This window comes from Onychostruthus taczanowskii, unplaced genomic scaffold (genome assembly GCF_017590055.1).
Source record: "Onychostruthus taczanowskii isolate IOZ18803 unplaced genomic scaffold, ASM1759005v1 scaffold107, whole genome shotgun sequence".
Taxonomy (NCBI): domain Eukaryota; kingdom Metazoa; phylum Chordata; class Aves; order Passeriformes; family Passeridae; genus Onychostruthus; species Onychostruthus taczanowskii.
The window spans coordinates 2,357,797-2,382,837 of record NW_024497297.1 but is presented as its reverse complement, the minus strand read 5'-3'; the positions used below and the strand labels follow the sequence as shown (position 1 = coordinate 2,382,837).

At 55.9% G+C, this 25,041-nt stretch overlaps 1 protein-coding gene across 1 annotated transcript; it reads right to left on the bottom strand.

Moving 5' to 3' along the window:
- Positions 1-3,162: 3,162 nt before the first annotated feature.
- KRT80 (keratin 80) lies at positions 3,163-19,853 on the bottom strand. The gene is made up of 9 exons (XM_041418242.1): positions 19,524-19,853; positions 16,209-16,423; positions 9,856-9,916; positions 7,895-7,990; positions 5,338-5,502; positions 4,857-4,982; positions 3,889-4,109; positions 3,408-3,463; positions 3,163-3,332 (listed from the first exon to the last, which is right to left on the bottom strand). Exons 1-9 carry the CDS (start codon positions 19,851-19,853, stop codon positions 3,163-3,165), a joined length of 1,440 nt encoding a protein of 479 aa, XP_041274176.1.
- Positions 19,854-25,041: the final 5,188 nt, after the last annotated feature.

Genomic DNA, 25,041 nt, shown 5'->3' with positions numbered 1-25,041 from the left:
CTTTTTTCCATAAAACCTGAGCTTTTCTATCAATTTCTACACCACCCCCCACCACCACCCCCACCCAAATTCAAGATCCTTTCAGTCCTTAGGAATTTTTAGGAAGCAGCCAGGTGGGATTTTGTAGCATTTTGAGCCAAAACTGGGGCTGTGACAATCCTGGCACTTTCTGGGGCTGCTCTTCACTGCATCCTTCTCTGTTTCCTCCTTTTTTTCACATTCTATCCCTAAATAAAGGTAAATCCAGTGTGTGTTATTCTGGATTGACAGCACTGATCTGGACACATAGGGGTGCAGCCAGGACCTCTTATGAAGGGCTGGGATAGGGATTCTTTGGGGGGTCCTGAGCTGATGGTGCTGCCTGGAACCTGCAGCAATTCCCGGGGGAATTTACAGCTGGAATTGGGGCTGGTTGTTACTCTGGGATGAGAACAGCCACGGGAATTTGCCCTGAGGAAGAGGCTGGGTCCCAGTGAGGGAGGGGTGGTGGAGGGGGCAGGATGGGCCTCCCAAAGCCATGGATCATCCCAGGCAGAGCTCAGCTCCCTTCAGGGAGGGCAGGAATTCTGCTGGATGGAGCCATTCCCTGGTGCCCTCGGGAACTGAGGCTGGGAGCAGTGGCACAGGGGAGTGCTGGGTTGGGTCTGCCCCAGAACAGGGACATGAGTCCAGGAATGTGGCCAAAATCCCAAATCTCAATCCTTTAATCCCCTGCTGCGGCCTCAGGGATCTCTCCCAATCCCATGGGTGGTGAAGGCTCAGAAACAGCAAAAAAATCCCCAAAATCCAAGGTCAGGGAGGAAAAGCAGCAGGAAAATCTCAGCTGAGCCGCAGCCCTCCCTGAGTTCCCCCAGCTGGGGTGTCCCAGGCTCCCATTCCAGCCTCATCCTGGGCAACACCAGCCCTGTTCCTGCTCCTGGGAATGGGGCTGTTCTGAGCACAGACCCTGCTTTGTTCCTTGGGCTGGAAGGGCTTTTCCCAAGGGCTTTTTCCAAGGACTTTTCCCAAGAGTTCTGCAGGTTCCTGGCTCCAGGTGCAGCCCTGCACTAACCCTACCCAACGGGGAGCAACTGCAAACTGCTCAGAGACCCCCCTTCCCCATCCTGCCAGGCTGGGAAACTGGATGGAACTTTTTCCTCTGGTCTGGAATGTCCTTCCCATCCTCTGTCTCCCATCCCCTGCCCTGGACCTGGAGAGCTGCTCCCAAATTTGGGTCCTCTGGCACCGTGGGAGCCCTGGGCTGCTTTGGATCTCCCAGGAAAGTCCCCTAGGGGAACAGGGAGCATCTGTGATCCAAAAGGGCACCTCTGGAATGAAGGGCTGCAGGAAAATGTGGGTGCCTAGGATGGCTTAGGTGTGCAGGAATTCCCCTTTGGAGAGGGACAGGAGGAGTTTGGGAAGGGGAAGCTGACCCTGGAAGGGCAGAGTGTCTCTCAGGTGAGCAGCAAACAGCAAAGCTGCTCCCAGATTTGGGTCCTCCAGCACCCCAGGGAACCTGGTCTGGTTTGGATCTCCCAGGAAAGTCCCTGTGGGGATAAAGGAGCACTAAAAGGACACCTCTGGAATGAGGGGCTGCAGGGAAATGGGTGCTCAGCTGTGCAGGAATTCCCCTTTGGAGAGAGACAGGAAGAGTATGGGAAGGGGAAGCTGAGCAGTGCTGACTGTGTTCCCCTCATTCCCAAATTTGGTCCCCAAGGATCCCACCCCGTGTCTGCCCCTCTGGCCCTGTGCCCTTGAACCATGATTTACCACTTTCTAACTCTGATAGTTAGAGAGTCTTGGTGATTTTTGGTTTTAAGGATTCACCCTTCCTCCCGGGGATGTGCCCAGGCCAATCCCTGGGAAGCAATTCCAGCCTCACCTGGCTGCCAGGACCCAGCCAGAGTCCCCAGGTGAGTCCTGCTGGGAAGGAGCTGCTGCTCCAGCTGTGGTGGGAAGCTGAGAGAAAACCAAGGACAGGATGGATTCTGAGTGACAGAACTTTATTGTAACAGCCAAACCCCACGAGCCAGAGCTGTGCTTCCTATCCTACGGGAATGTGGGAATGGGGACCCAGAATTTGGGAATTTTGGGGGGCTGAGTGGCAGTGGCTGGGACCAGGAAGGAAAATACTGCAGGATTCTGGGTGAGGTTGGGAAGAGGCCACAGCATCCCCCACCTGTGGCCACGTGGCACTTCCAGGGTTGGCTCTGGGAGCTCTGGGGCATCGGGATTGGGATGGACCAGTGGGGGCAGCTGGGCCAGGTACAAGCTGAGGTCAATAAATACAAAGGCAAGGGAATTTTCCAGCTTTAGGCTGAAAGAGGCAAGATTTGGATTCGATTTTAGGAAGGAAATTCTTCCTTATGAGGGGAGTGAGGCCCTGGAATGGATTTCCCAGAGCAGCTGTGGCTGCCTCTGCATCCCTGGAAGTGCCCAAGGGCAGGCTGGATGGTGCTTGGAGAACCTGGGACAGTGGGAGGTGTCCCTGCCATGGCAGGGGTGGGAGGGGATGAGCTTTGAGGTCCCTCCCAACCCCAACCAGGCTGTTCCCAGGGCAGTTAAATAGGAACCAATACCCTGACTTTAGGAGCTGGAACTGCTGTGTGGAGCCTGGAGAGAGGGAGGGATTATGGAAATCAAGAGTTTTGAGGCATTTTAGCTTTGATGAAGGAATGAGGGGCCCCCCAAAGGCAGGGAAATGCCCTGAGGTGGCCAAGGGTACCCCAGGGTGTCACCAGATCTGTCAATCCAGGTGACAAATCCATCCCTGGGGTTGTTTTCCTCTCTCTGCCCCAGTGTGGAATTTGGATGGTGCTTTCCTTGGAAGCCCTGCCAGAGACCACCCTCAGAGCAGGGAAAGGGTTTGTCAACACCAGTAAAAGGACCGATGGCAGCTGCTAAAAGTGGGGTAGGGACACTTCCCTCCTGCTGGGCACATTCCAAGGGGTGACTGCAAATCCTCTGGGAAGGGAGCTGTAGAGAGGAAGGAGAAGGGAATGGGAGAGTCCCTAAAGTCCTGGGGTGGTTCCTGCTGCAACTGGGAATGGAGCTGTGAACTGGGATGGTGGAAAGCCAAGGGACAGCCTGGACAGGACGCTCATCCTTCACCCCTTGGATGTGGGCTGGAGTTCAGGAGGAAGAGCTTCCCAGGTGCTTTGGATCCATGTTCATCCCGTTCTCCTAGGAACACGCCCCGAGGGCCCTGGAGCTGAACTTGGGCCGGGTCCCGGTGCCTGGAGTCCCCGGCAGGTCCTGGGCTCTCCCCGGGCTCCCGGGGCCGCCTCCGCTTGGCTCCGTGTCCCCCGAGCCCCGGGCAAAGAGCCATGAGTTCCGCAGGGTGCTGGCAGAAACTGGGAGAGGGGGGAAGGTTAAAACCCTTCCATCCATTCCCCCATCCCCTGGATCACAGGGATCAAAGCACTTACGAGGCTTGGGCCGGGAGTGGACAGCGCTGATGACGGTGGGAATGGGCTGCTCCATGCTGGGAAGGGAAGGACACAGTGTGAGATATGGCTTGAGCTCTCCCAGAGGGGTGAAAAGGGCTGGGAGTTGGCCTGGGGGAGTTGGGATAGTGATAGGGCCAGGATGGGCTTCAACAGCACCTGGAGAAGGTCTGGAACCTCAGCCTGGGGAGTCTGAGGAAGACTTGGGAGCAAGAAATGGGATTGAACTGCTGGGAACCACCAGGATTTGGTCCTTCTTTGACCAAACCTTCAGTACCCAACTCAGAACTTGGGATTTGGGTAACCTGGGCTTTGGGAGGAGTTCCTGCCCGTGGAAGTGTCCCTGCCCATGGCAGGGGGTGGGACTGGGTTCCAAAGCATTCTATGATTCCATGATGTCTTCATCCCCCCAGGTATCCTGGTGCATCCTTTCCCCACCTGAGGCAGAGGAATCCTGGCTCACCTGTTCTCCTCCCCTTCCACGAGCTTCCTGTAGGTGAGGATCTCCACATCCAGGGCCAGTTTGATGTTCATGAGCTCCTGGTACTCCCGGACCAGGTGAGCCATGTGCTCCCGGCTGCGCTGCAGGGCCGCCTCCAGCCCGGCCACCTTGGCCTTGGCGTCCCTGAGGGTCCCCTCCCCCTGCTCGCCAGCCTCACGGATGTGCTCCTCCAGGTACAGGCACTGAAGTGTGGGAAAGGGAGCTGAATGGGCTTGGGAGAGGGAATTCCACACCTGTCCTGTTATCCCACCCCAGCACACACCTGTTGTTGTTATCCCACCCAGCACAGCCCTGTCCCGTTATCCCAGCACAGCCCTGCCCCATTATCCCACCCAGGACACACCTGTCCCGTTATCCCACCCAGCACAGCCCTGTCCCGTTATCCCACCCAGCACACATCTGTCCCGTTATCCCAGCACACACCTGTCCTGTTATCCCACCCAGGACACACCTGTCCCGTTATCCCACCCAGCCCTGTCCCGTTATCCCACTGAGCACACACCTGTCCCATTATCCCAGCACAGCCCTGTCCCATTATCCCACCCAGCACAGCCCTGTCCCGTTATCCCAGCACAGCCCTGTCCCATTATCCCACCCAGCACAGCCCTGTCCCGTTATCCCAGCACAGCCCTGTCCCGTTATCCCACCCAGCACACACCTGTCCTATTATCCCACCCAGCACACACCTGTCCCGTTATCCCATGCAGCACAGCCCTGTCCCGTTATCCCACGCAGCACAGCCCTGTCCCGTTATCCCATGCAGCACAGCCCTGTCCCGTTATCCCACCCAGCACAGCCCTGTCCCGTTGTCCCACCCAGCACACACCTGTCCCCTTATCCCAGCACAGCCCTGTCCTGTTATCCCACCCAGCCCTGCCCCGTTATCCCACCCAGCACAGCCCTGTCCCGTTGTCCCACCCAGGACACACCTGGCTCTTCTGGGACACGATGCAGGACCGCAGTTTCTGGATGCGGATGTTCAGATCCGCGATTTCCCGCCGGCTGTCGAGGAGGTGCCCCCCGAAGGAGCCGGGCTGGGAGCTGCTGTCGGTGAGCTGTGGAGAGAGGGAGGGGTGCCCTGGCATCACCTGGATTACCTGGGGAAGGATGTGGGGCTCGTTCCTGTCCTCTCTGGCTGTGGCTGTGCCAGGCTCAGCTGGCTCCTGGGATCAGCCACATTCCTGCTCTTTGGAGAGCTGGAAGGACTTTTCCATCTCCACTGGGAGATGTCCTGGGTTCCTCCAGTGTTGAAAGCCCAGAGTAACAAAACTCTGGATTTACTGTCTGGAGCTGATCACAGATAGTGCCTTGTCCCTCCCTCCCTTCCCAGCCCATCCCTGCTGATCCAGCTGTTTCCAGGCCAATCCTTCCTGTCCTTTCCCTGCCTCTCCCGGCACGGAGATCTGGTACCTTCCTCCGGGTGAGGGCCTCGGCCTCTTCCCAGCTCCGCAGGGCCAGAGCCTCGTACTGGGCCCTGACGTCCTCCACGATCCTGCCCAGGTCCGGCCGGGAGCAGCTGTCGATTCCCAGCACCACGGAAATGTCCTTGATTTCTGTCAGCAGCTCCTCCAGTTCCTGCAGAGCCAGGGGACGACAGGGAAGAGAACACGGAGCTGGAAATTCATGGAATGGTTTGGGTGGGAAGGAGCCTCAAAGCTCATCCCATCCCACCCCTGCCATGGCAGGGACACCTCCCACTGTCCCAGGCTGCTCCGAGCCCTGTCCACAGCTTCCCTGGGAAATCCAATCCAGGGCCTCCTCGCCCTCACAGGGAAGAACTTCTTCCCAGCATCTGGTCATATCCAAGATTCCCATTCCAAGATTCTGACTACTCTCCAGTAGTCAGAGAGAGCTCCAGGTGGGTTGTGCTTGGCAGAACAGCTTCCATGTGGAGAGGGGGACAATTCCCAAGTTTTCACTCTCTGGAGTTGGGGATCTGGTATTATTTGCTCCATAAAATCCAGACTCAGGTTAAGTTGGGGTTTGGGATCTTTGGATACAAACTGGTAAAATCTGACACAACATGCCTTTGGACTAGTGCAGGAGCAGGGAGGATCCTGGGATCCTTAAGGCTGGAAAAGACCTGTAGGATCACCAGATTGCAACTGTTCCTCAGCACTGCCATGGCCACCCCAGACTATGTCCCCAAGTGCCACATCCACACATTCCTTGGGCACTTCCAGGGATGGGCACTTCACCCCTGCCCTGGGCAGCTATGCCAGGGCTGGACAACCCTTTCCAGGAAGGAATTTTCCCTAATATCCAACCTAAACCATCGCTGCCATTTCCTCTTGTCCAGTCAGTCATTCCCAGGAGCACAGCTGGAGCTGATGGTCACGGACCAATATCCACTGATATCCATGCTGAATGGGAAAGTTTTGGGAAAACAAAGGCAGCGTGGATCGCTCCGCAGCCTGGGGAGGCTGGAAAATGTCCTTTCCAAGCTCTGCTGTGGGATCCAGTGAGGCTGGGGCTGCTCTTTGTGATGCCAGAGCCTGATTTAGGCTCCTCAAGGAACCAGGAGCCTCTCCTGTAGGCTGGCAGAGCTGCTCCACTCCTCTGTCCTGGGAATGCCAGTGTGGAGGGAGGCAGGAGCACCCCGGGACCACCACCAGGATATCTGCATTGGATAAGTCACAGCTGCCAATTCCCCTCCCTGAACCTGGAAGGGCCCCTGGATCCAGGTTTGGATCCAGTTTGCTCCAGAGCTGCTGCTCCCTTATCTCAGGCACAGCTCCTGCTTTGCACCAGGAATTCCTTCTCCTCCTCCCCTTCCTTTGTTCTTCCCTTTGTGCTCAGGTCCCTTTGGAGCAGCAATTGTGTTCCTTGATCCCTTCCCTTCCCTGGCTGGGCTCACAAAGGGCTCTGTGCCTGAGGGATAACACAGACATATCCCAAAAAGCAGGATGATTGGGAGATTTTATCCCACGGCTGTTTAATCCTTTAATTCTTTGTTAATCTTGGAGCAGGTGAGAAAATTTGTGTTTATTTGGAATATTGGATCACTTGGTGAATAGCAAACTAGTCATTTATTAATGAGAATTAATAAATTATTTTCTCCTGATCCATCCCAACAAGCAAAGTTTACCTCATTTTCCCTCCCCTTGAGAACGTGCCTGTACTTGATGTCATCGAATCCACAGAGAAGGTGAGACAGGAGAGGTTGGGGATGAGATTTTTACATTAATTGGGGGTTAAAAACCACAGCTTTTTGTGGGACCCATGTGAAATCAGGTGGAGACCCTGGAGCAGGGCCTGATTTCCATAAAAAATGGGCAAAAATTGCCCTGCATGAGGAATAATCTCATTTCAGAGCCAATCAGGGAGTTGGGCTGGGAGGCAGCTCCAGCCTCTCCCTGCCTCAGTTTCCCACATGGAATGTTCATATTCCTCCACCAGGCATTGTAACTGTTTGGATTGCTGGAATTTAGATAAATCCTGAGTGTTCCCACACTGCTGATCCTGCTGGGTGACATTTTCCAGGCCTGAGTCAGTGTTCTGATGGAGGCCCTTCCCCCTGGCTGCAGCCATTCCTGCTGGGGACCCCTCATTTTCCTGGCAAAGGAGGAGGCTGGACTGTGTTTCAGAGCATCCAGGTTCTCCAGGTGTCCTGGATTTTGGGTTCTTCCTGGAGTCTGAACATTTGGCTCACCTGGGCCAAGGTCTGGGGCAAACCCCATCCCTGGGGGCAGGAGCTGAGCCCCAGCAGCCAGTTTGGGATGAGGCTGGAATTCTCGGCTGTTCTGGGGGGACCCCAAGCCCCCACCAGAGGCTCTGGGGCATAAGGAATGTTCTGTCTCCATTCCAATGTTGTTTTTAGGGGAGGGATCAACTCCTCAGGTCCTGCCTGAGCACTGGAATGGCTGTGACACCCTGGCCAAGCTCCCACGTGGGTGGAAATCCAGGATCTGTCCCCAAAATGCCAAGTTTCCCACAGCATCCCAGCCCTCTCCAGGTGTGTTCCCACCTGCTCGTAGATGGTTTTCTTCAGCTCCAGCAGCTCCTGGAGCCCTTTGAGCTTCACCTCCAGCTCTGTGCGGTGCAAGGTGCTCACATCCAAATCCTGCATGGATGGAAAGGGATTCATCAGTCCATACCTGGATTCACAGCCACTCACTCCCACTGCTCCCCATCCCCAGGGAGGGCCCTGCTTGCTCTGTCCCTGGCAGTGCTCCAGGACACGTTGGACAGGGCTTGGAGCACCCTGGACAGGGAAGGAGAAGGAGTCTCTGCCCATGGGATGAGCTCCTTCCCACCCAACACATTCCCAGCTTTATTAACAGGGATGTTTGGAGCTGCTCTCCAGCTGGGGAGGCTCCTTTGAGAACCTTTTCCCTTTGTTTTGTGGGACTTGTTGGAGGAAGGATCTGCTGGGCCAGGCAGGGCTGGGCCATCCCCTCCCAACTTTTGTACCCCACAAAAGGCTTCACTTGTTGAAAACTCAGGAGCCATCCATGGAAGTGTTCAGGAATGCCTTTCCTGGGGAGTGTGCCAGGGAAAACATGGAATTAGCCCGGATGGATATTTGTGGGGAACATTTCCTCTCTCCAACACCCTTATCCTGCCCCCAAATTGTGGGTTTTGATATAAAATCCCACCTCCAGCTGATTCCCACTGGCTCCTGCTGGAGTGGGAGCTTTGCCTGGGTTTGCCCAGGGCGTGGCCCCTCCGCAGGGAACAAAGGAAATCCTTTATCAATTCCAGCCTTTCCCAAGCCTAATGGCACCCGGAGGGAACACAGGGAGGAGGAGGCAGCTGGGGAAGGGTTTGGACCCCTCAGGCCAGGGAAATCCCAGGGTGCAGGGATGGGGATGCTCTGACCATGAAATCCCAGGATGCAGAGATGGGGATGGTCTGACCATGAAATCCCAGGATGCAGAGATGGGGATGGTCTGACCATGAAATCCCAGGATGCAGAGATGGGGATGGTCTGACCATGAAATCCCAGGATGCAGAGATGGGGATGGTCTGACCATGAAATCCCAGGATGCAGAGATGGGGATGGTCTGACCATGAAATCCCAGGATGCAGAGATGGGGATGGTCTGACCATGAAATCCCAGGATGCAGAGATGGGGATGGTCTGACCATGAAATCCCAGGATGCAGAGATGGGGATGGTCTGACCATGAAATCCCAGGATGCAGAGATGGGGATGGTCTGACCATGAAATCCCAGGATGCAGAGATGGGGATGGTCTGACCATGAAATCCCAGGATGCAGAGATGGGGATGGTCTGACCATGAAATCCCAGGATGCAGAGATGGGGATGGTCTGACCATGAAATCCCAGGATGCAGAGATGGGGATGGTCTGACCATGAAATCCCAGGATGCAGAGATGGGGATGGTCTGACCATGAAATCCCAGGATGCAGAGATGGGGATGGTCTGACCATGAAATCCCAGGATGCAGAGATGGGGATGGTCTGACCATGAAATCCCAGGATGCAGAGATGGGGATGGTCTGACCATGAAATCCCAGGATGCAGAGATGGGGATGGTCTGACCATGAAATCCCAGGATGCAGAGATGGGGATGGTCTGACCATGAAATCCCAGGATGCAGAGATGGGGATGGTCTGACCATGAAATCCCAGGATGCAGAGATGGGGATGGTCTGACCATGAAATCCCAGGATGCAGAGATGGGGATGGTCTGACCATGAAATCCCAGGATGCAGAGATGGGGATGGTCTGACCATGAAATCCCAGGATGCAGAGATGGGGATGCTCTGATCCCCAGGTGCTGCCAGGGGATTTTCAGGAGCCACTCCAGACTCACCCTCCTGTGGAATTGGGACTCATCCCCTCCCTGTCCTCCTCCAGACCTTGTTATCCCAAACCAGCTGAGCCTGGATTACCTCCAGGCCCTTCCCTGCCTGTGCAGGGCTGGGTAGAGCCCATCCAGTGGGAAACTTCCCCTCCTGCTGACCTTTTTGAGCTCCATGAAGGTGAATTCCATCCCGCTGCAGAGGCGAATTTCATCCTCGTACCTGCAGAGCACCCAAAGCACAGGATCAACCACAGGGAAACTCAGGGACACTTCTTGTTGAGATGCCCAAAGTATCCCAACTTTCTGCTTTTCCTGCTTGTCCCCCCTCCCTGAGGCATCGTGGGCAGGAGTGAGAAGAAGCTGCCACATTCCAGCTGCCCTGGAATACCAGGAGCAGTTTTGGGATGAAGAATCCCAGAGCAGAGAGGAGGGAGCTTTAATTGGGATTTCATGTGGGGGCTGGGTAGCCTCAGGTTCTTCACAAAGGAGCAGTGGATGGGGGTGGGGATTGGGGTCTGCCCAAACTCCTCAATTTCATCCCAAACCTTTTCCATTCTGCTCACATTTCCTCAGAGTTTCACTTCCGGGGTCGGAGTCTTCCCAAAGAGAAAACTTTGGCTTGTGGAAATTCTGAGAATTCTGAACTGGTGTCATAACTCAGCCAGGTGATTTGTTCTGCTCACGTTTCCTCAGAGCTTCACTTCCAGGGTCGGAGTCTTCCCAAATGAGAAAACTTTGGCTTGTGGAAATTCTGAGAATTCTGAACTGGTGTCATAACTCAGCCAGGTGATTTGTGAAGGCACACAGGCAAAGGAATTCATGGAAAACTGCCCATGGAGTGGAAGGAAACCAAACCAGGATGGGGTGGAGTCCCGAGTGTCCCTGTGAAGAATGAGCCCTGCAGGTGTTTAAATCCAGGTGGGACAGGGCAAGGCCAGGGAGCAAAGCCTCAGTCCAGGGGCATGGATATGAGCAGGAATTGGGGAATGCTCCAGCCCTTGCTGGCTCCTGGGACAGGGGTGTGGTGATCCCAAATCCCAGGAAAGCCACAGGGTCCATTTTGGGGCCAGCAGTGCTTGGTCAGAGCAGAAGGATGGGATGGGTTGGTGTCTTCCCAGCAGCTGGACACGGGTGGGAGCACTGGGAGGGGTGGATCAGAGCAGGCTGAGCTCTCAGGGAGCTCCTGGCTCCCCTGCTCTTCCCTGATCCCTCAGGCTCCTCTTAGCCTAAGGGGCACATGACATTCCATGGAATCAGGGAATCATTAAGGGTGGAAAAGCATCGAGTCCAACTGCTCCCCCAGCACTGCCAAGGCCACCCCTGACCATGTCCCCAAGTGCCACAGCCACACAGCTTTGGTGGCTCCACCCCTGCCCTGAGCAGCTGTGCCCGTGCCTGGACGCCCTTCCAGTGAGGAATTTTTCCCAGTATTCAGCTGAACCTCCCCGGCACAGTCTGAGGACACTTCCCTTGTCCTGTTGTTCCCTGGGAGCAGAGCCCAACCCCCTGGCAGCCCCCTTCTGTCAGGGAGTTGTGCAGAGCCACAGGGTCCCCCTGAGCCTCCTTCTCTCGAGGCTGAGCCCCCCAGGTCCCTCAGGAGTTCTCCAGACCCCTCCCCAGCTCCATTCCCAGCCCTGGACATGCTCCAGCCCCTCAGGGTCTTTCTTGGTGGAAGGGGCCCCAAAGTGCCCCCATTTCCAGGCTGTGAACTCAGACTTCCAGAGCTGCTTGGATATGTCACCAAATGGACCTAAGGGAAGCTGAGACCTTTGGGAACGAGGTAGAATGGGATCTCCCAACAGACTGAGAACAGGAACTCAGGAATGCAGCCGTGTGCTGCTGTTTGGGGTCCGGTGCATCAGAGGGTTCTCAGGTGCCCAGAAGGTTTTTGGGAGCCTTCCCCGCCGTGTACAAAGCGTGGAAATGGGGAGCTGTGCCTAGGGAAGGGGGGCATATGTTGAGAAAGGGGGAAGCCATGCTCAGGAGCTGAGCTGGCATTATCCAAAGCAGCTCCCTGGAGCTGCAGCTCCCTCACCGAGGGGACCACGAGGGCAGGGGTGTGTGACAGTCACAGCTTTGGGCACTCCTGGGGCTCCTCCTGAGTCCCCCTCGGTGCTGAACTCGCCCTCTCCTTCCCTGCTTTTCCGAGGCCGGGCAGCAGGGGCTGATGGGATTTACCTGTCTGGTCTGTGCTCCTCACCTGGAATGTCAGCCTGGCTGGAATGCTGTCAGCCCCACTGGGCTGGACCAAGCTTAGTGCCTGTCTGCAGCCCCTCTTCCTCCTCCTCCTCCTCCTCAGCCCAGGTCCACTGCCCCAGTGTGTCCCAGTGTGTCCCGGAGCTGAGCTGGCATTATCCAAAGCAGCTCCCTGGAGCTGCAGCTCCCTCACCGAGGGGACCACGAGGGCAGGGGTGTGTGACAGTCACAGCTTTGGGCACTCCTGGGGCTCCTCCCGAGTCCCCCTCGGTGCTGAACTCGCCCTCTCCTTCCCTGCTTTTCCGAGGCCGGGCAGCAGGGGCTGATGGGATTTACCTGTCTGGTCTGTGCTCCTCACCTGGAATGTCAGCCTGGCTGGAATGCTGTCAGCCCCACTGGGCTGGGCCAAGCTTAGTGCCTGTCTGCAGCCCCCCTTCCTCCTCCTCCTCCCACTCAGCCCAGGTCCACTGCCCCAGTGTGTCCCAGTGTGTCCCAGTCTATCCCAGTGTGTCCCAGTCTGTCCCAGTGTGCCCCAGTCTGTCCCAGTGTGCCCCAGTGTGCCTCAGTCTGTCCCAGTGTGTCCAGTGTGCCCCAGTCTGTCCCAATGTGCCCCAGTCTGTCCCAGTGTATCCCAGTCTGTCCTAGTGTGCCCCAGTCTGTCCCAATGTGCCCCAGTCTGTTCCAGTGCATCCCAGTCTGTCCCAGTCTGTCCCAGTGTGCCCCAGTCTGTCCCAGTTCGTCCCAGTGTGCCCCAGTCCGTCCCAGTGTGTCCAGTGTGCCCCAGTCTGTCCCAATGTGCCCCAGTCTGTCCCAGTGTACCCCAGTCTGTCCCAATGTGCCCCAGTCTATCCCAGTGTATCCCAGTCTGTCCCAGTCTGTCCCAGTGTGCGGGATTCCCGGGCTCTGGCAGAGCTGTGCTCCCGGCAGAGCAGAGCTGGCCCAGCTGGCCCAACGCGCTCCTGCCACGCTCCCAGGACCGTGACTCACCCCGGGCTGGGGCTGGAGCATTCCACAGGCACATCCCAGCGTTTATCTCCTGGGAGAGAATCCTGGGGCACTGCAGGAGGGCAAATCCAGCTCTTCCTGCACTTAGCACACTTGAGACGGCGTCTGCTCGCCCCAGGCTCCTTCCATGGAGCAAAATCCAGGGAACCAGCTCTCAGGCAGGCTTAGTTCCCTCCTGCATGTGCCTGTGTTCCCTCCTGGATGTGCCTGTCCCCTCTCCATCCATCCATCCATCCATCCATCCATCATCAATCCACCATTCATCCATCCCTTTGGAATTGCCGGTCCATGGCACAATCCTTTGAGGAGAAGGTGGGAGTGTCCCAGTGAGTCCCATCCAGGTGGGTTTGGGAAGCAGTGCCTGACTCAGGATCAATCCAGGGCCTTATGGGGGAACTCCCCCAGGCACATTTCCCATCCTGGAAGACTTGGACATGGGGTGTTCCCATGCCCATGGCATGTTCCATCCAGAATGGCACAGCCTGGCTGAGGGCATCACTCCAGTGGGAAATCCAACTGGTTCTTTGTTTTTCCTCCCCCAGAATTCCCTGGGGAAAAGAAACCTCCTGGATTTGCCTGGTTTGCTTGGAGATTTGCTCCAGAAATGCCCCTGGGCTGGGCTGGGGCTGGATGGGGCCTGGGAATTCTCTCCCTATGAATCAGTTTTGAGGGATGAAGCATCCCAGTTGTGTCCTATCCCATTGTCCAAGTCACTGGAAAAGTCACAAGAAATCCAATGGGGAGAACCCTTGGGCAGCACCTTCATCCCTAAAAAATCAGGCTGAAAAACTCTGCAGTGTCAGGAGCTGGGAAATCTGCAATTCCTCAATGCAGATCTGAGCACAGACTGTGGGTGCCCCATCCCTGAAGTGTCCAAGGGCTGGGGACACCCTGGGAGAGTGGAACATGTCCCTGTCTGTGCCAGGGTCCCTTCCCACCCAAACCAGTCTGGGATTCTGCTTCCTCAGGGGAGTGCAGGGATGGCAGCTCCTAACCTTTGCATTATCCAAATAAACAGCAGGCAGGCACGTCCTGTAAGGAATTTAGGACTTTTAAAGCAATTTAGGGTGTCATTTGAAGGACTCTGGGAGGACGATTTCAGTGTAAGGTGAAGAATCAAACTCCTGGTCCTTATTCCTCTCAAATTCCTCACAACATTCCCTGTCCTTAACACTGCTGAGAGCCCTGGAATCCTGGGCTTTGGGTACCTCACAAGAAAGACCCCGAGGGGCTGGAGCAAGTCCAGAGGTGGGAATGGAGCTGGGGAAGGACTGGAGCACCAGGGAAGGGTCTGGAGAGCTCCTGAGGGACCTGGGGGGGCTCAGCCTGGAGAAGAGGACCTTGGCTCTGCACAACTCCCTGATAGGAGGGGGCATTCATGTGGGATTCAGGATCCACTCCCAGGGAACAAGGGAAAAGTTCCATCGGAGGAGGTTTAAGTTGGATATTTGGAAAAATTTCCACGGAAAGGGTTATCCAGCCCTGGCACAGGCTGCCCAGGGAGTCCCCACCCCTGGGAGTGTCCAAAAGTGTGTGGATGTGACACCTGGGGACTTGGGGTCAGTAGTGACCACAACGGTAGGGGGCTGATGGATGGACCTGATGATCTCCAAGGGCTTTTCCAAGCTGAATGATTCCATTATTCCAACCTGCTCTGAGCTGATTAAGGCATTTCACTGCTGGGTCTCCGTTAGAAGGAGCTATCAGCCCTTCCCTAATTTGCAGCCATCTTGAGCAGAGCTTAAGGAGCTGGGGAATCCTTGGACTGAACTCCCTGGAGAGGGCACAGATGGTTTGTGCCTCACCTCAGGAGTGGGTTTGGATCCCAGCAGGGATTTCTGCTCCCCCGAGTCCCTTGGCACCACTTTGGGTTGGACAGTCTCTGCACAGCCCGAATCCCCACAGGAGCCTCCAGAGCTCCAGGAAGGTGCTGGGTGTCAGTGGGAGGGAAAGGAGCTCATTTGGGATTCTCCTGTGGGATGCAAATGAACCCCATAATGAGGAAGGTATTGTCTGCTCCCCTGTGACCGGGCATGGCCCAGCTGCTCTCTCTTATCTGCACATCTGGAGCTCTCCAGAGATAAGAGGAGCTCCCCAGAGATAAGAGGCAGCTGCACCTCCCCGACCTTTGGCTGCCTCCCTATTCTTGGTCAGGACCATTTGGGGCACAATTTTGACCTTTTGGTCAAAGCAGAGTTCGGCAGAAATGCTTCGGGTGAAGCGGGAAAGGAAGAGATCCCACAGTCACGAAATAGAACATTCCTTCTTTACGAAGGAATTCCTCCCTGTGAGGGTGGGGAGGGCTTGGAATGGATTTCCCCGTGGCTGCCCCATCCCTGGAAGTGTTCCAGGCCAGGCTGGATGGAACTTGGAGCAGACTGGGATAGTGGGAGGTGTCCCTGCCATGGCAGGGGTGGGATGGGTGTGTGTGAGCCTGGAGAAGAAAAAGCTCCAGGAAGAACTTAGATCCCCTTCCAGTGTCTCAAGGAACACCAGGGGAGCTGGAGAGGAACTTGGGACAAGGGATGGAGGCAGAGGGCAGGAGGAAATGGCTTCCCAGAGGGCAGGGATAGGTGGGATATTGGGAAGGAATTCCTCCCTGTGAGGGTGGAGAGGCTCTGGAATGCATACAGGAGGAAATGGCTTCCTACTGACAGAGGGCAAGCATAGGTGGGATATTGGGAAGGAATTCCTCCCTGTGAGGGTGGAGAGGCTCTGGAATGCATTTCCCTGTGGCTGCCCCTGGATCCCTGGAATGTCCAAGGATGGACAGGGCTTTGAGTGGAAGGTGTCCCTGCCCATGGCAAGGGTGCCACTGGATGATTCTAAAGGTCCCTCCTAACCCATTGTGTGATGATGAATATCCTGAGTTGGAAGACACCCACAGGGATCATCAAATCCACCTCCTGTCCCTGCCCAGAACACCCCAAAATTCCCAACATGTAGCCAGGAGCGTTGTTTTTTGTACAGAACAACCTGGTCCAGAAATCACTTTGGGGACAAAGTTCTGGCTTGTGCTAATTTTGTGGAGAACAAACATTCCCTGCTTTCATGGCTGTCACTCCAGCAATGCCAAGAGGCTCCTCTCAGCCCTGCTCTCATTGAAATTTCATTGTTCCAGCTTCCCTTTCACCTCTCATTAACCAGGAAGACGTCGTGATCCTAAACTCCCAAATCCATACTTCTGTGCACACCAAACTAGGAATGCTTTCCTGGGCATCTCAGGCTGGCTGAGTTAAATCAATCCCACGCTGTCCCCTGTGCCCCAGCTGATCCCCTGGCTATGGAAAGACATGGACAGGGACACCTACTTGCTCCGGAAGGCGTCCATGGTGCTCAGGACCTTCGCCAGCTCCGACTCCAGGTTCTCCTGCTCGTAGTTGAGCGCCTTCATCTCCTGGTTCATTTTGCTCACGTACTGCTCATAGATGGCCTTGATGTCCGAGTCAGAGTGGGAATTGTCCTGGTCCTTCAGGAAGTTCCACCTGGTCGTCAGGATCTTGTTCTGCTGCTCCAAGCTCTGGACCTACGGGAGAGGTTTCAGAGGAGTCAGTGACACTGAGGGCCACAGTCAGAGCATGGCAGGGCAGGAGATGCTGGAGACCTTCAGAACCAGCAGATTTCCAGGGAAGAATGAGAAATCCCTTCAAAATTAGGCCTGAGGATGGAGGGTTATGGAATCATGGAATGGTTTGGGTTGGAAGAGACCTTAAAGATCACCCAGGTCCATCCCTTGGCATGGGCAGGGACACCTCCCTCTTTTAGGGGACTTCTAAGGGTTTTACACATTACCCACTAATTAATTCTCAATAGAACACAGTGACATCAAAATAAAGACAGTGACACTGGAATAAACATAGTGACATTGGAATAAACATAGTGACATCAAAATAAACATGATGACATCAAAATAAACATGGTCACATTGGGCTAAACACAGTGACATTGGGATAAAGGAGTCACTGACAACAGGAATGGTCAGTTCTGTCCCTTTTGTGTGTGACAATGGACTACTGGAAACACCTCCAGCATCACCAGATCCAGGTGTTGAGTCCAACACAGTGACGCCAAGGCTGTGGATCCACCCCAGGTCACGCAGGGATGTCCAGGGTCAGGGAAGGGCAGATTCCCTACCCCAGAGAGCACAAAGAGAGGGAACCCTGTGGATTGCAAGGGATTAGAGCATGGAGAGATTAAGGGAATGAATCAGGTTCATTGCAGAGCGGCTCAGACAAAGCTCTGGAGAACATCCCAGGTAATTACAGACTCCAGATGAGCTCCCTGTGCTGGCTCTGAGAGGACAACGCTGCCCTTCCACCACCCGCCTTTGAGGAACCTGCTCCTCTTTCCCAATATTCCCAATCTCACCAGTAACACTCCAAGTTTAACAGTTCTCATCTTCAAAGCTCTTGGCCAACTCCAATTAATTGGCTAATTGCTACCTCTGGGAGCAGCCCCAGTCACGTTTTGGCTGGAGATGTCGGAGTTGCCTGAAAGTTTCCCGCGTTGCATTCCGGGATGACTCAGGGCCGATGCCATGCCCGGAGCACTGGGAGCACTGGGGGCAGGAGCCATCAGACCTCCAGCCTTGGCCTGGCGTCCACAGAAGAGGCAGAATTCCAGCTGCTGACCCAGATGTGGCACCATCTTTCTCCAAATCCTTCTTGTCTGAACAGAGAGAGCAGCCAAGCAAAGCAGAACCATTCCAGTGCTTGGGAGTTCCCAGCAGAAGGGATGGGAGTGTTGGGATGTTCCAGGTCTCACTCTTAGAGACCTCATCCTTCCCTCCTGGGATGAGAATGGATTGTGTTGGCTGTTGTTCCATGTCAATCTTTGACCTTTAATTAATTCCTGACTTCCTTCCTAATCCTCAGCTGCTCCTTTTATCCCTCAGTTCCTGTTAGCAAACCATCCCTGGGCTCAGCTGGTTGCATCTTGGCTTCCAACATCTACTTGGAACTGGATGACCCTAAAGGTCCTTCCTGACCCAAACCATTCCATGATTCTGCAACTCCTGCAATGTCCCCCTCGGTGGAAATCCCCCCTTGCAGAGCCTTTCAGCAGGAGCTTTGCAGAGGGATCACCCACATTTGGCCTCATTCCCTGGAATTTCATGCCTGAACACACAAGTGGCCAAAGTTTGGTCCTCACAGACCCTTCCCTCTGTGCTGCTTGGGATAAAGGCAGGGCCTCAAACAGGGGCTCAAGGGCTTGGCTTTTCCCTGTCTTCTTTTACATCTGTCTGGAAAATAAATACCAGCAGATCTGTAACAGCTGGAAAACCTCCAGCACCAAACTCCTGTAGCTGTGTGGTCAATTATCCCTGGAATCACCTGCTGGGGATCGAGAACAGCTGAATCCCTGATTACAAAGCTAGGTTCTCTTTGACAAGGAAGTGTCATTCCCTTCCTCTGGAATGAGGGCCTGGGGCAGGTGCCTGAAGTTGCCACTTGATGCAGCTCTTGAAGCCTTCAAAGGAGCTCAGGAGCTGCAGTCGGAGACCTGGGCCCAAGTGGTGTTTGTGTCCCTGAACCCCTGGCCCAGGGGGTGTCCCTGTCCCAGGATCCACACGGATCAGGAGGTCGCTGGGTTGGGTTTTTGGGAAACCTGGAACTCTCACTTCTTCCCTCCCTGGTGTCAGGGAACAGGCCTGGCTCAGGCACGTGGGGGTTTGTCTCTTCCCCTTACTCCCATCCCTGCTCTGAGGGCCCAGCAAACCCCAACCTCTCCACCTGGACAGTGCAAATTCCAGCCTCTACTGTGTGGGTGTTTCCAACACCAGGTGCTCTCCAAATTCCCAATGCCACAGTCTTGGAAAGGCTCACAGGAGGAGGCTGTGCCCACCCATGAGAGCCAGGCCTGGGCCCTGTTGACACTGCCAGGTGTGACTGGTCACAACTGTCCCCCTTGGACAGCTCCACTGCAGATGTTCCCACAGCTTTCTCCTTCCCAGTGTGAATTCAGGTCCTCGGAGAGTTGAAATGAATCAATCCCGGGCTGCTGGAGGTTGGCAGGGAGAGCTGCATGAAGCAATCCCGGAGATTACATCTGTTTACGGAGCAGGGCTCTGCAGGAACCTGCCTGCTCTGGGAGTTGTTTTCTTGGAGAAACTTCTGCTTCTCCCGGCTCCGCAGAGATGAAAGCAGCACTTTCTTGGCCTCTCTCCTCAGAAGCTCGGAGGCAGTGGCTGGGGGGTCCCCCCGGCCCCCCACGCTGCCCAGGTGGAGGTGGGGATGAGTTTTGAGGGATGAGTTTTGAGGGATGAGTTTCCAGCTCTCTTCAGCAGCCGGAATTGGAGCTGCCGCCATACTCCGCGTCACTGCTGTGGCTGTTGGGCCACTCTGGGAGCCCAGGCCTCCTGTCCATGGTGCCTCCTGCCCACGGTGCCCCCAGGACTCTGCCGGGGCTGCTCCGGGGGTCCCCAGGAGCTGCCCGGGGTGACAGGCACAGCCCCCAGTGTGCCTCCCCAGGGATGCTCCCCAACCCTCGTCAGACAGAGAGCTCGGAAGGAATAAATAATTGGGCTAATAACTAATTAGCCGGCTGTGCCAGCCTGGCCGGGGGTTGCTGCAGACCCCGGCGGGTCCCCAGAGCCCCTCCCCGCCCCATCCAGGAGCTGTCCCTACCTTCTCGATCAGGGTCACGAACTGGTTGTTGAGCACTTTGATGTCCTCCTTCTCCTGCTTCCGCACGGCCTGGAACTCGGTGTCGATGTCCAGGCGCACGGGGGGCGGCAGCCTCCCCTCCAGGGGGAACGGCGAGTAGGCCGAGCAGCGCAGGCCGCCCAGGGAGCCGCAGCCGTCGCTGCCCGCCGAGCCGCGGCCGTCGCTGGCCCCGCCGTCGGGGCTGCGGCGCTCCGGGGACGGGCTCCCGGCGGCCCTGCCGCGGCTCATCCCCGCCGCCGCCTCCCCGGAGCACAGGGAGCCGCTGGAGAAGGCAGAGCTGGGGTTGGTCATGGCCGGGCTGGGCTCCGGGGGAGGGAAAGGCGCAGGGAGAGAAGGGCTGAAGGGCTGCGGCTGCCTCCCTGAGAGGAGCAGCGCGGCTGGGCCGGCGCGGTTCCCGTCTGCTGGGCTTGTGGGCTGGTAATGAATTCCAAGCACCTGTTCTGCGATGTTCATTAAACGGAGGAGGGTGGAACCCTTGATGGAAATCCAGATCAACCTGTTGGCGCTTTTTTTTTTTTTTTTTTTTTTTCTTTTTTTTTTTTTTTTTTTTTTTTTTTTCTTATTCCCTCCTCTGTCTGTTCCCTCCTTTCTTCAGGAGCTTGTTTGTGTGAGGAGGACTCAGGCCTTTGCAGCAAAAACAAACCCTCCCAGGTAATTCCAGCCCCCAGCAGCTGCCTCCCTCATCCTTAAAAGGTGAGGAAAGGAATTGGAGGTGCCAGGCTTGGGAAGGACTGCTCCAGGCACAGCTCTGCACAGGGACTTGGCACACGGAGCCGGCATCAGCCCCTGGCTGCTTTCCAGCCCAAATTTTCAGGAAGCAGCAGTGATTTTTTTTTTTTTTTTTTTTTTTTTTTTTTTTTTTTAAATAGAGGAGGGTTTAAAACCATAAAGAGTCTGAATTGGCTAAAGGAGTTGGGAAGTGCATCCCAAGCTTGGTGTGGCTGGAGCTGCTCCACGTGGGCACAGCATGCAAGGGTCTGGTGCTTGGGTGTTTTAGAGAGGATGGGTCTGGTTTTAGGGATGTTAGGTGTAGTTTATGGATAATAGGTCTGGTTTTAGGGATGTTAGGTGTAGTTTATGCATAATAGGTCTGGTTTTAGGGATGTTAGGTGTAGTTTATGGATAATAGGTCAGGGAGGCTAAGTCTGGTTTTAGGAATGGTAGGTCTGGCTTTAGGGAAGATAGGTCTGGTTTAGGGAGGATAGGTCTGGTTTTGAGACCCCTGGGAGTGGGGTCCAGGCGTGCTGAGGTTATTCATTCATCTGCTCTGGCAGCACCAGAGACCCTCAAAACCTCTGGTGCCCAAGTCCATCTCTGACTGCCCCATTCCCATTCCCCAAAAGCTGGAGGTACAAAACTCCTCTGAATTTCGATGAGTTCTGGTGTCCCACCCTTAAATCCCTGTTTGGAACCAACCCACCCTGGACGTGGTTTCCTGCTTTGCCTCCATTTCTCCTGCAAAGCCTGGGAAAGAAGATCTCCCATCTGTGCTTTGCTTTGTGGCATCCTTGGGAAGGGGGACGCTCTTCTCTGGCCATCCCAATTTCCATTTTGTGGGAAAGCTGCTGCTTTGCTGCTCTGGGTCTGCTCCACGCTGGAGTTTCCCTTCCAAAGGAGGTGAGGGAAGGTGAGGTTGGATCCATGGTCTTACAAGAATCGTCTGCTGAGGAGCAGCTGTAGTTTGGGAAGGACTTCCCAGGGAAGGGGACCTGCTCTGTGGGGGCTGACCTTTCCTTCAGGTGGAATTGCAATATATTGCCAGGAATGGGGGGTTTTCCCCTGTCCACCTTCCTAAAACATCCTTTCCAGGGAAAATGCACGTGAACACCAGGTCACTCACTGAGTGGGTCCTTGGCAGGACTTTTCACGGTAGTTCTGATGGTTTATTTTAATGATTAAGCCCAAATTCCTGGCTGGGACCAGCCATAGCTCGTGGCTGCTGCTGGGTGGGTGACATGATCCCTTCCTGGTGGGCTTCTCTGATGGCTCTGTGGCTGCAGGCATGGATGGGATCCCAACGGGCACCAGCTCAGGAGTCACCCCTGGTCCTGGGGCTGCTGGAGGTGCTGAGGGCACTCAGGACAGCCCTGGGAAGGCTGGATCCCTCTGAGGGAAGCAGGTGCAGGTGGAATGAGGGCACTTTGGTGCTGTAGAGCCTGGGAGCAGTGTCTGCTCTGATCCTGGTGGGATATTTCATGATCCCAGGTCATCCCACCTGTCTGAGCACCAATCCCTGCTCCTTTCTCCTCCAAGGATCAATTCTTTCCCTCATCCTTTTTCGTCCATGAAATGAAGTTTCCAAACTAGGTCCAGCCCATGGGAACAACAAGTTTGACTCCAAGAGCATCTCCCAGAGCACAGTGGCCCAGGAAGCCTCTCCAAAATGGATCTTGATGCCTTTTGATTCCCAGTTCCTGCACAGCATTGTGTCCCACATCCTCCCCATCCCTGGAAGTGTCCAAGGATAGGTCTTGGAGCACCATGAACTAGGAAGGAGGTGGAATGGGATGAGCTTTGAGCTCCCTTCCCACCCAAACCATCCCACAATTCCATGACTGGATGCTGGAGATGGGCCCAAACTCCCTCTGCCACAGAGAGGTGCAGAAGGATGATGGTTCAGGATGAACACTGCCTTTTAATTCTTGGGACAAGCAGCATGGAACCCTATTTTTCACTGGGATCACTGGAACCACTCTGCTCTGAGATGGATGAGGGTTTTCCAAGTGCTGTGTCCTTCCAGCAGGATGGGTTTGACTTGCAGGTGACATGGGATGTGTTGGAAGAGGATTCAGCCTCTCCTTGCAAGGCTGAAGCTCCTGTTGGGAGCAGAGGGCCCAGGGGAGTCCTGGGGAGGGGGGGCACTCCGAGGGACCCTGGTGTCAGTGCCCGTGGTGCTGCTCCTGGGCATTTTTGGTGTTTGTAGGGAAGGATCCTGTGGCTCCTCCCTCATGAAGAAGGCAGGACCTGTCCCCAGCTCAGCATCTGCCCCTCATTCCTGCCCCTGCGCCCTCCCTGCCCCGGGAGAGGCCGAGCTGACTCAGGCAGGTCCTGCCCTTCCTGATGTTCTCGGTGCTCCTCCTTGGCCAGGTATTTGGTTCAGTTGGGATGGGCTGCTCCCCAAACCAGGGCTTTTCAGCCTTCCTGGCTGCACAGAAATCCTGCTGGAAAGGGACAGGGACAAAGGAAGGTGGGGAGGAGGTGGAGAAGGGGATGAAGGGTCTGGTCCCACCCAGCGTTCAGCTGTGTGCCCCCTGTGCCATTGGTGTGCACACCTCCCTGTGCACTCACAGCCTGGCCTGGTGAATCCTGCTGTGGCTGGATGTGGAGTGAGCCCAGGATCTCCCCCTCTGGATCCATCACCATGTGTTTTTTTGGGGGGCTGAGGCTCGGGGCTGGGCACAGGGAGATTGAAACCATCACAGGGAGCCTTGAAGGTGCTTCAACCCCCTTGGACAAACCTTGGACAAATCTGTAACCCTTCCCTGGACACTGCTGGGGGTCATTGCCAGCACCTGGAACTCCCAGGGTTATTGGCTCAAAATGTTCAGGCAGAATGGAATCATTTCTTTATCAAGGCTCCCCAAATAATTGGTGTTTATTAATGAGAAATAAAGTGGAATCAACCCCAAGGATCTGAGTGAGGAGGGAGAGCAGGACTGAAGGAGCTCTGGAGGGAATGAGAGGATGAGCAGGAGCCAGGTAAGGGAGCTGCCCCTGGAATGGGAACTGCCCCTGGAATAGGAGCTGTGTTGGGCTGGTCACGCTCAGCTGGGAATGGCCAGTGCTGTGGTAACACATGGGACAGGGAATGGCCAGTGCTGTGGCTACACTGGGACAGGGAATGGCCAGTGCTGTGGCTGTGGATGGGACAGGGAATGGCCAGTGCTGTGGTAACACATGGGACAGGGAATGGCCAGTGCTGTGGCCGCAGTGGGACAGGGAATGGCCAGTGCTGTGGCCACAACAGGACAGGGAATGGCCAGTGCTGTGGCCGCAGTGGGACAGGGAATGGCCAGTGCTGTGGTCACATCAGGACAGGGCAGAGCAGCTCCTGGTTCTGCTGCTGGAGCCTCCCCTAAAGCTGAGGTCAGCTCAGGTTTAAAGAAACAGAAGAAGGAGATGGTTTATTTTGTGAAATGTGTGGTTTGGTTTGTTTTATTCAGTTTGGCTGGGCGGGGCAGGTGTTTCCTGCTCTGCCAGGGGCTGGGCTTGGAGGTTCCAGTTTGGGACTGGGCACTGCCCGGTTTGGGTTGGGGGCTTTGAGAGCCCCTTCCTTCAGCTCTGCTCTGTTCCCTCTGCTGTGTTCCCTCTGGGAAGGGAAGGGGCCAGGCTGGGGACAAGTCCAGGCCGTGCCAGGGTGGGACAGAGGGGCTGAGGGAGGTCCATGGCCCTCGAAGGACAGTGCCCAGCCCCAGGTGGGCACAGAGGGGGAACACAGCAGCCACAGGGGTGGGAGACACTGCAGGGATGCTGTAAGGACAGGAGGTGGGCGCGGAGGGGACACTGCAGCCCTTCCTCCCCTTCTCCCCTGCCCCGTGCTGGGATCGGGCTGTGGGGGCTGGGAAGGGAAGAACTGGATGCCAGGCTGGGGGTATTTGTGTACCCTGGTTTGGGGGGTGGCTGGGGGACCTCTGCCACCTTCCCAGGCTCCTTTCGTCCCTGCTCCTTCTCTCACTTTGTTATTCCTTCTCTTACCTTCACTTATTCCTTCTCCCCCCCCCACTCCTCCCTTCTCGTGTCCCATTCCCACTCCCACCTCCTCTTTTCCTTGCTTTCTGCCCCTCCTAGAGCCGTGCACATCTCTTCCCTGCTTTCTCCCAAATGAGGCTCTTTCTGATTTCTGGGTGAAACACGGAGAAGCTGAAACTGAGCCCCAAGCAGGCGTCAGAGCGCAGGAATGTCCCGCGGGGCTGGGCCGGCCGGCCGGGACCTGCCCAGGGCAGCCGCGCTCCCAGGAGCGTTTGTTTCCCACTCAGCTGAGCTTTGGCTCACGGAGTTTCCAGGAAATGTCAGGTATTGAGAAAAAAAAAAAAAACCCTAAACAGGACTAAAGCGGGGTGTGACGTCACCCATTCCTGCCGCTGGGATGCTCCTGGCTCTGCAGAGGGGTTGGGTGGTCGCGGCTGTGCCGTGGGGTGGGGGAGTGGATCCAGCTCTGGGTGGTGGAAGTCTGATGGGATCAAACCCTGGACTCCTGGAGTGGGAAGGGACATTAAAGCCCATCCAGTGCCACCCCTGCCGTGGGAGCAGCTCTGCAGGTGGGGTCTCACTTGAGCGGGGCAGAGGGGCAGGACCCCCCCTGCATCTGCCCACGCTGGGGGTGCTGAGGGGCTCTGCTTCACCTCCGAACCCTCTTTTCTCACCTGAAATGACCCCAAAGTCCAGGAATGGTCTTCCCAGAGCAGCTGTGGCTGCCCCTGGGTCCCTGGCAGTGTCCAAAACCAGGTTGGACAGGGCGTGGAGCAGCCTGGGACAGTGG

Bases quoted from the DNA above. Each gene is read 5' to 3' on its own strand.
- KRT80 (XM_041418242.1), bottom strand. From the start codon at position 19,853: ATGACCAACCCCAGCTCTGCCTTCTCCAGCGGCTCCCTGTGCTCCGGG. The intron at 7,991-9,855 runs GTCAGCAGGAGG...CCATCCATGCAG, and splicing joins CCTTCATGGAGCTCAAAAAG to GATTTGGATGTGAGCACCTT. The intron at 3,333-3,407 runs GTAAGTGCTTTG...CCCCTCTCCCAG, and splicing joins CCACTCCCGGCCCAAGCCTC to TTTCTGCCAGCACCCTGCGG.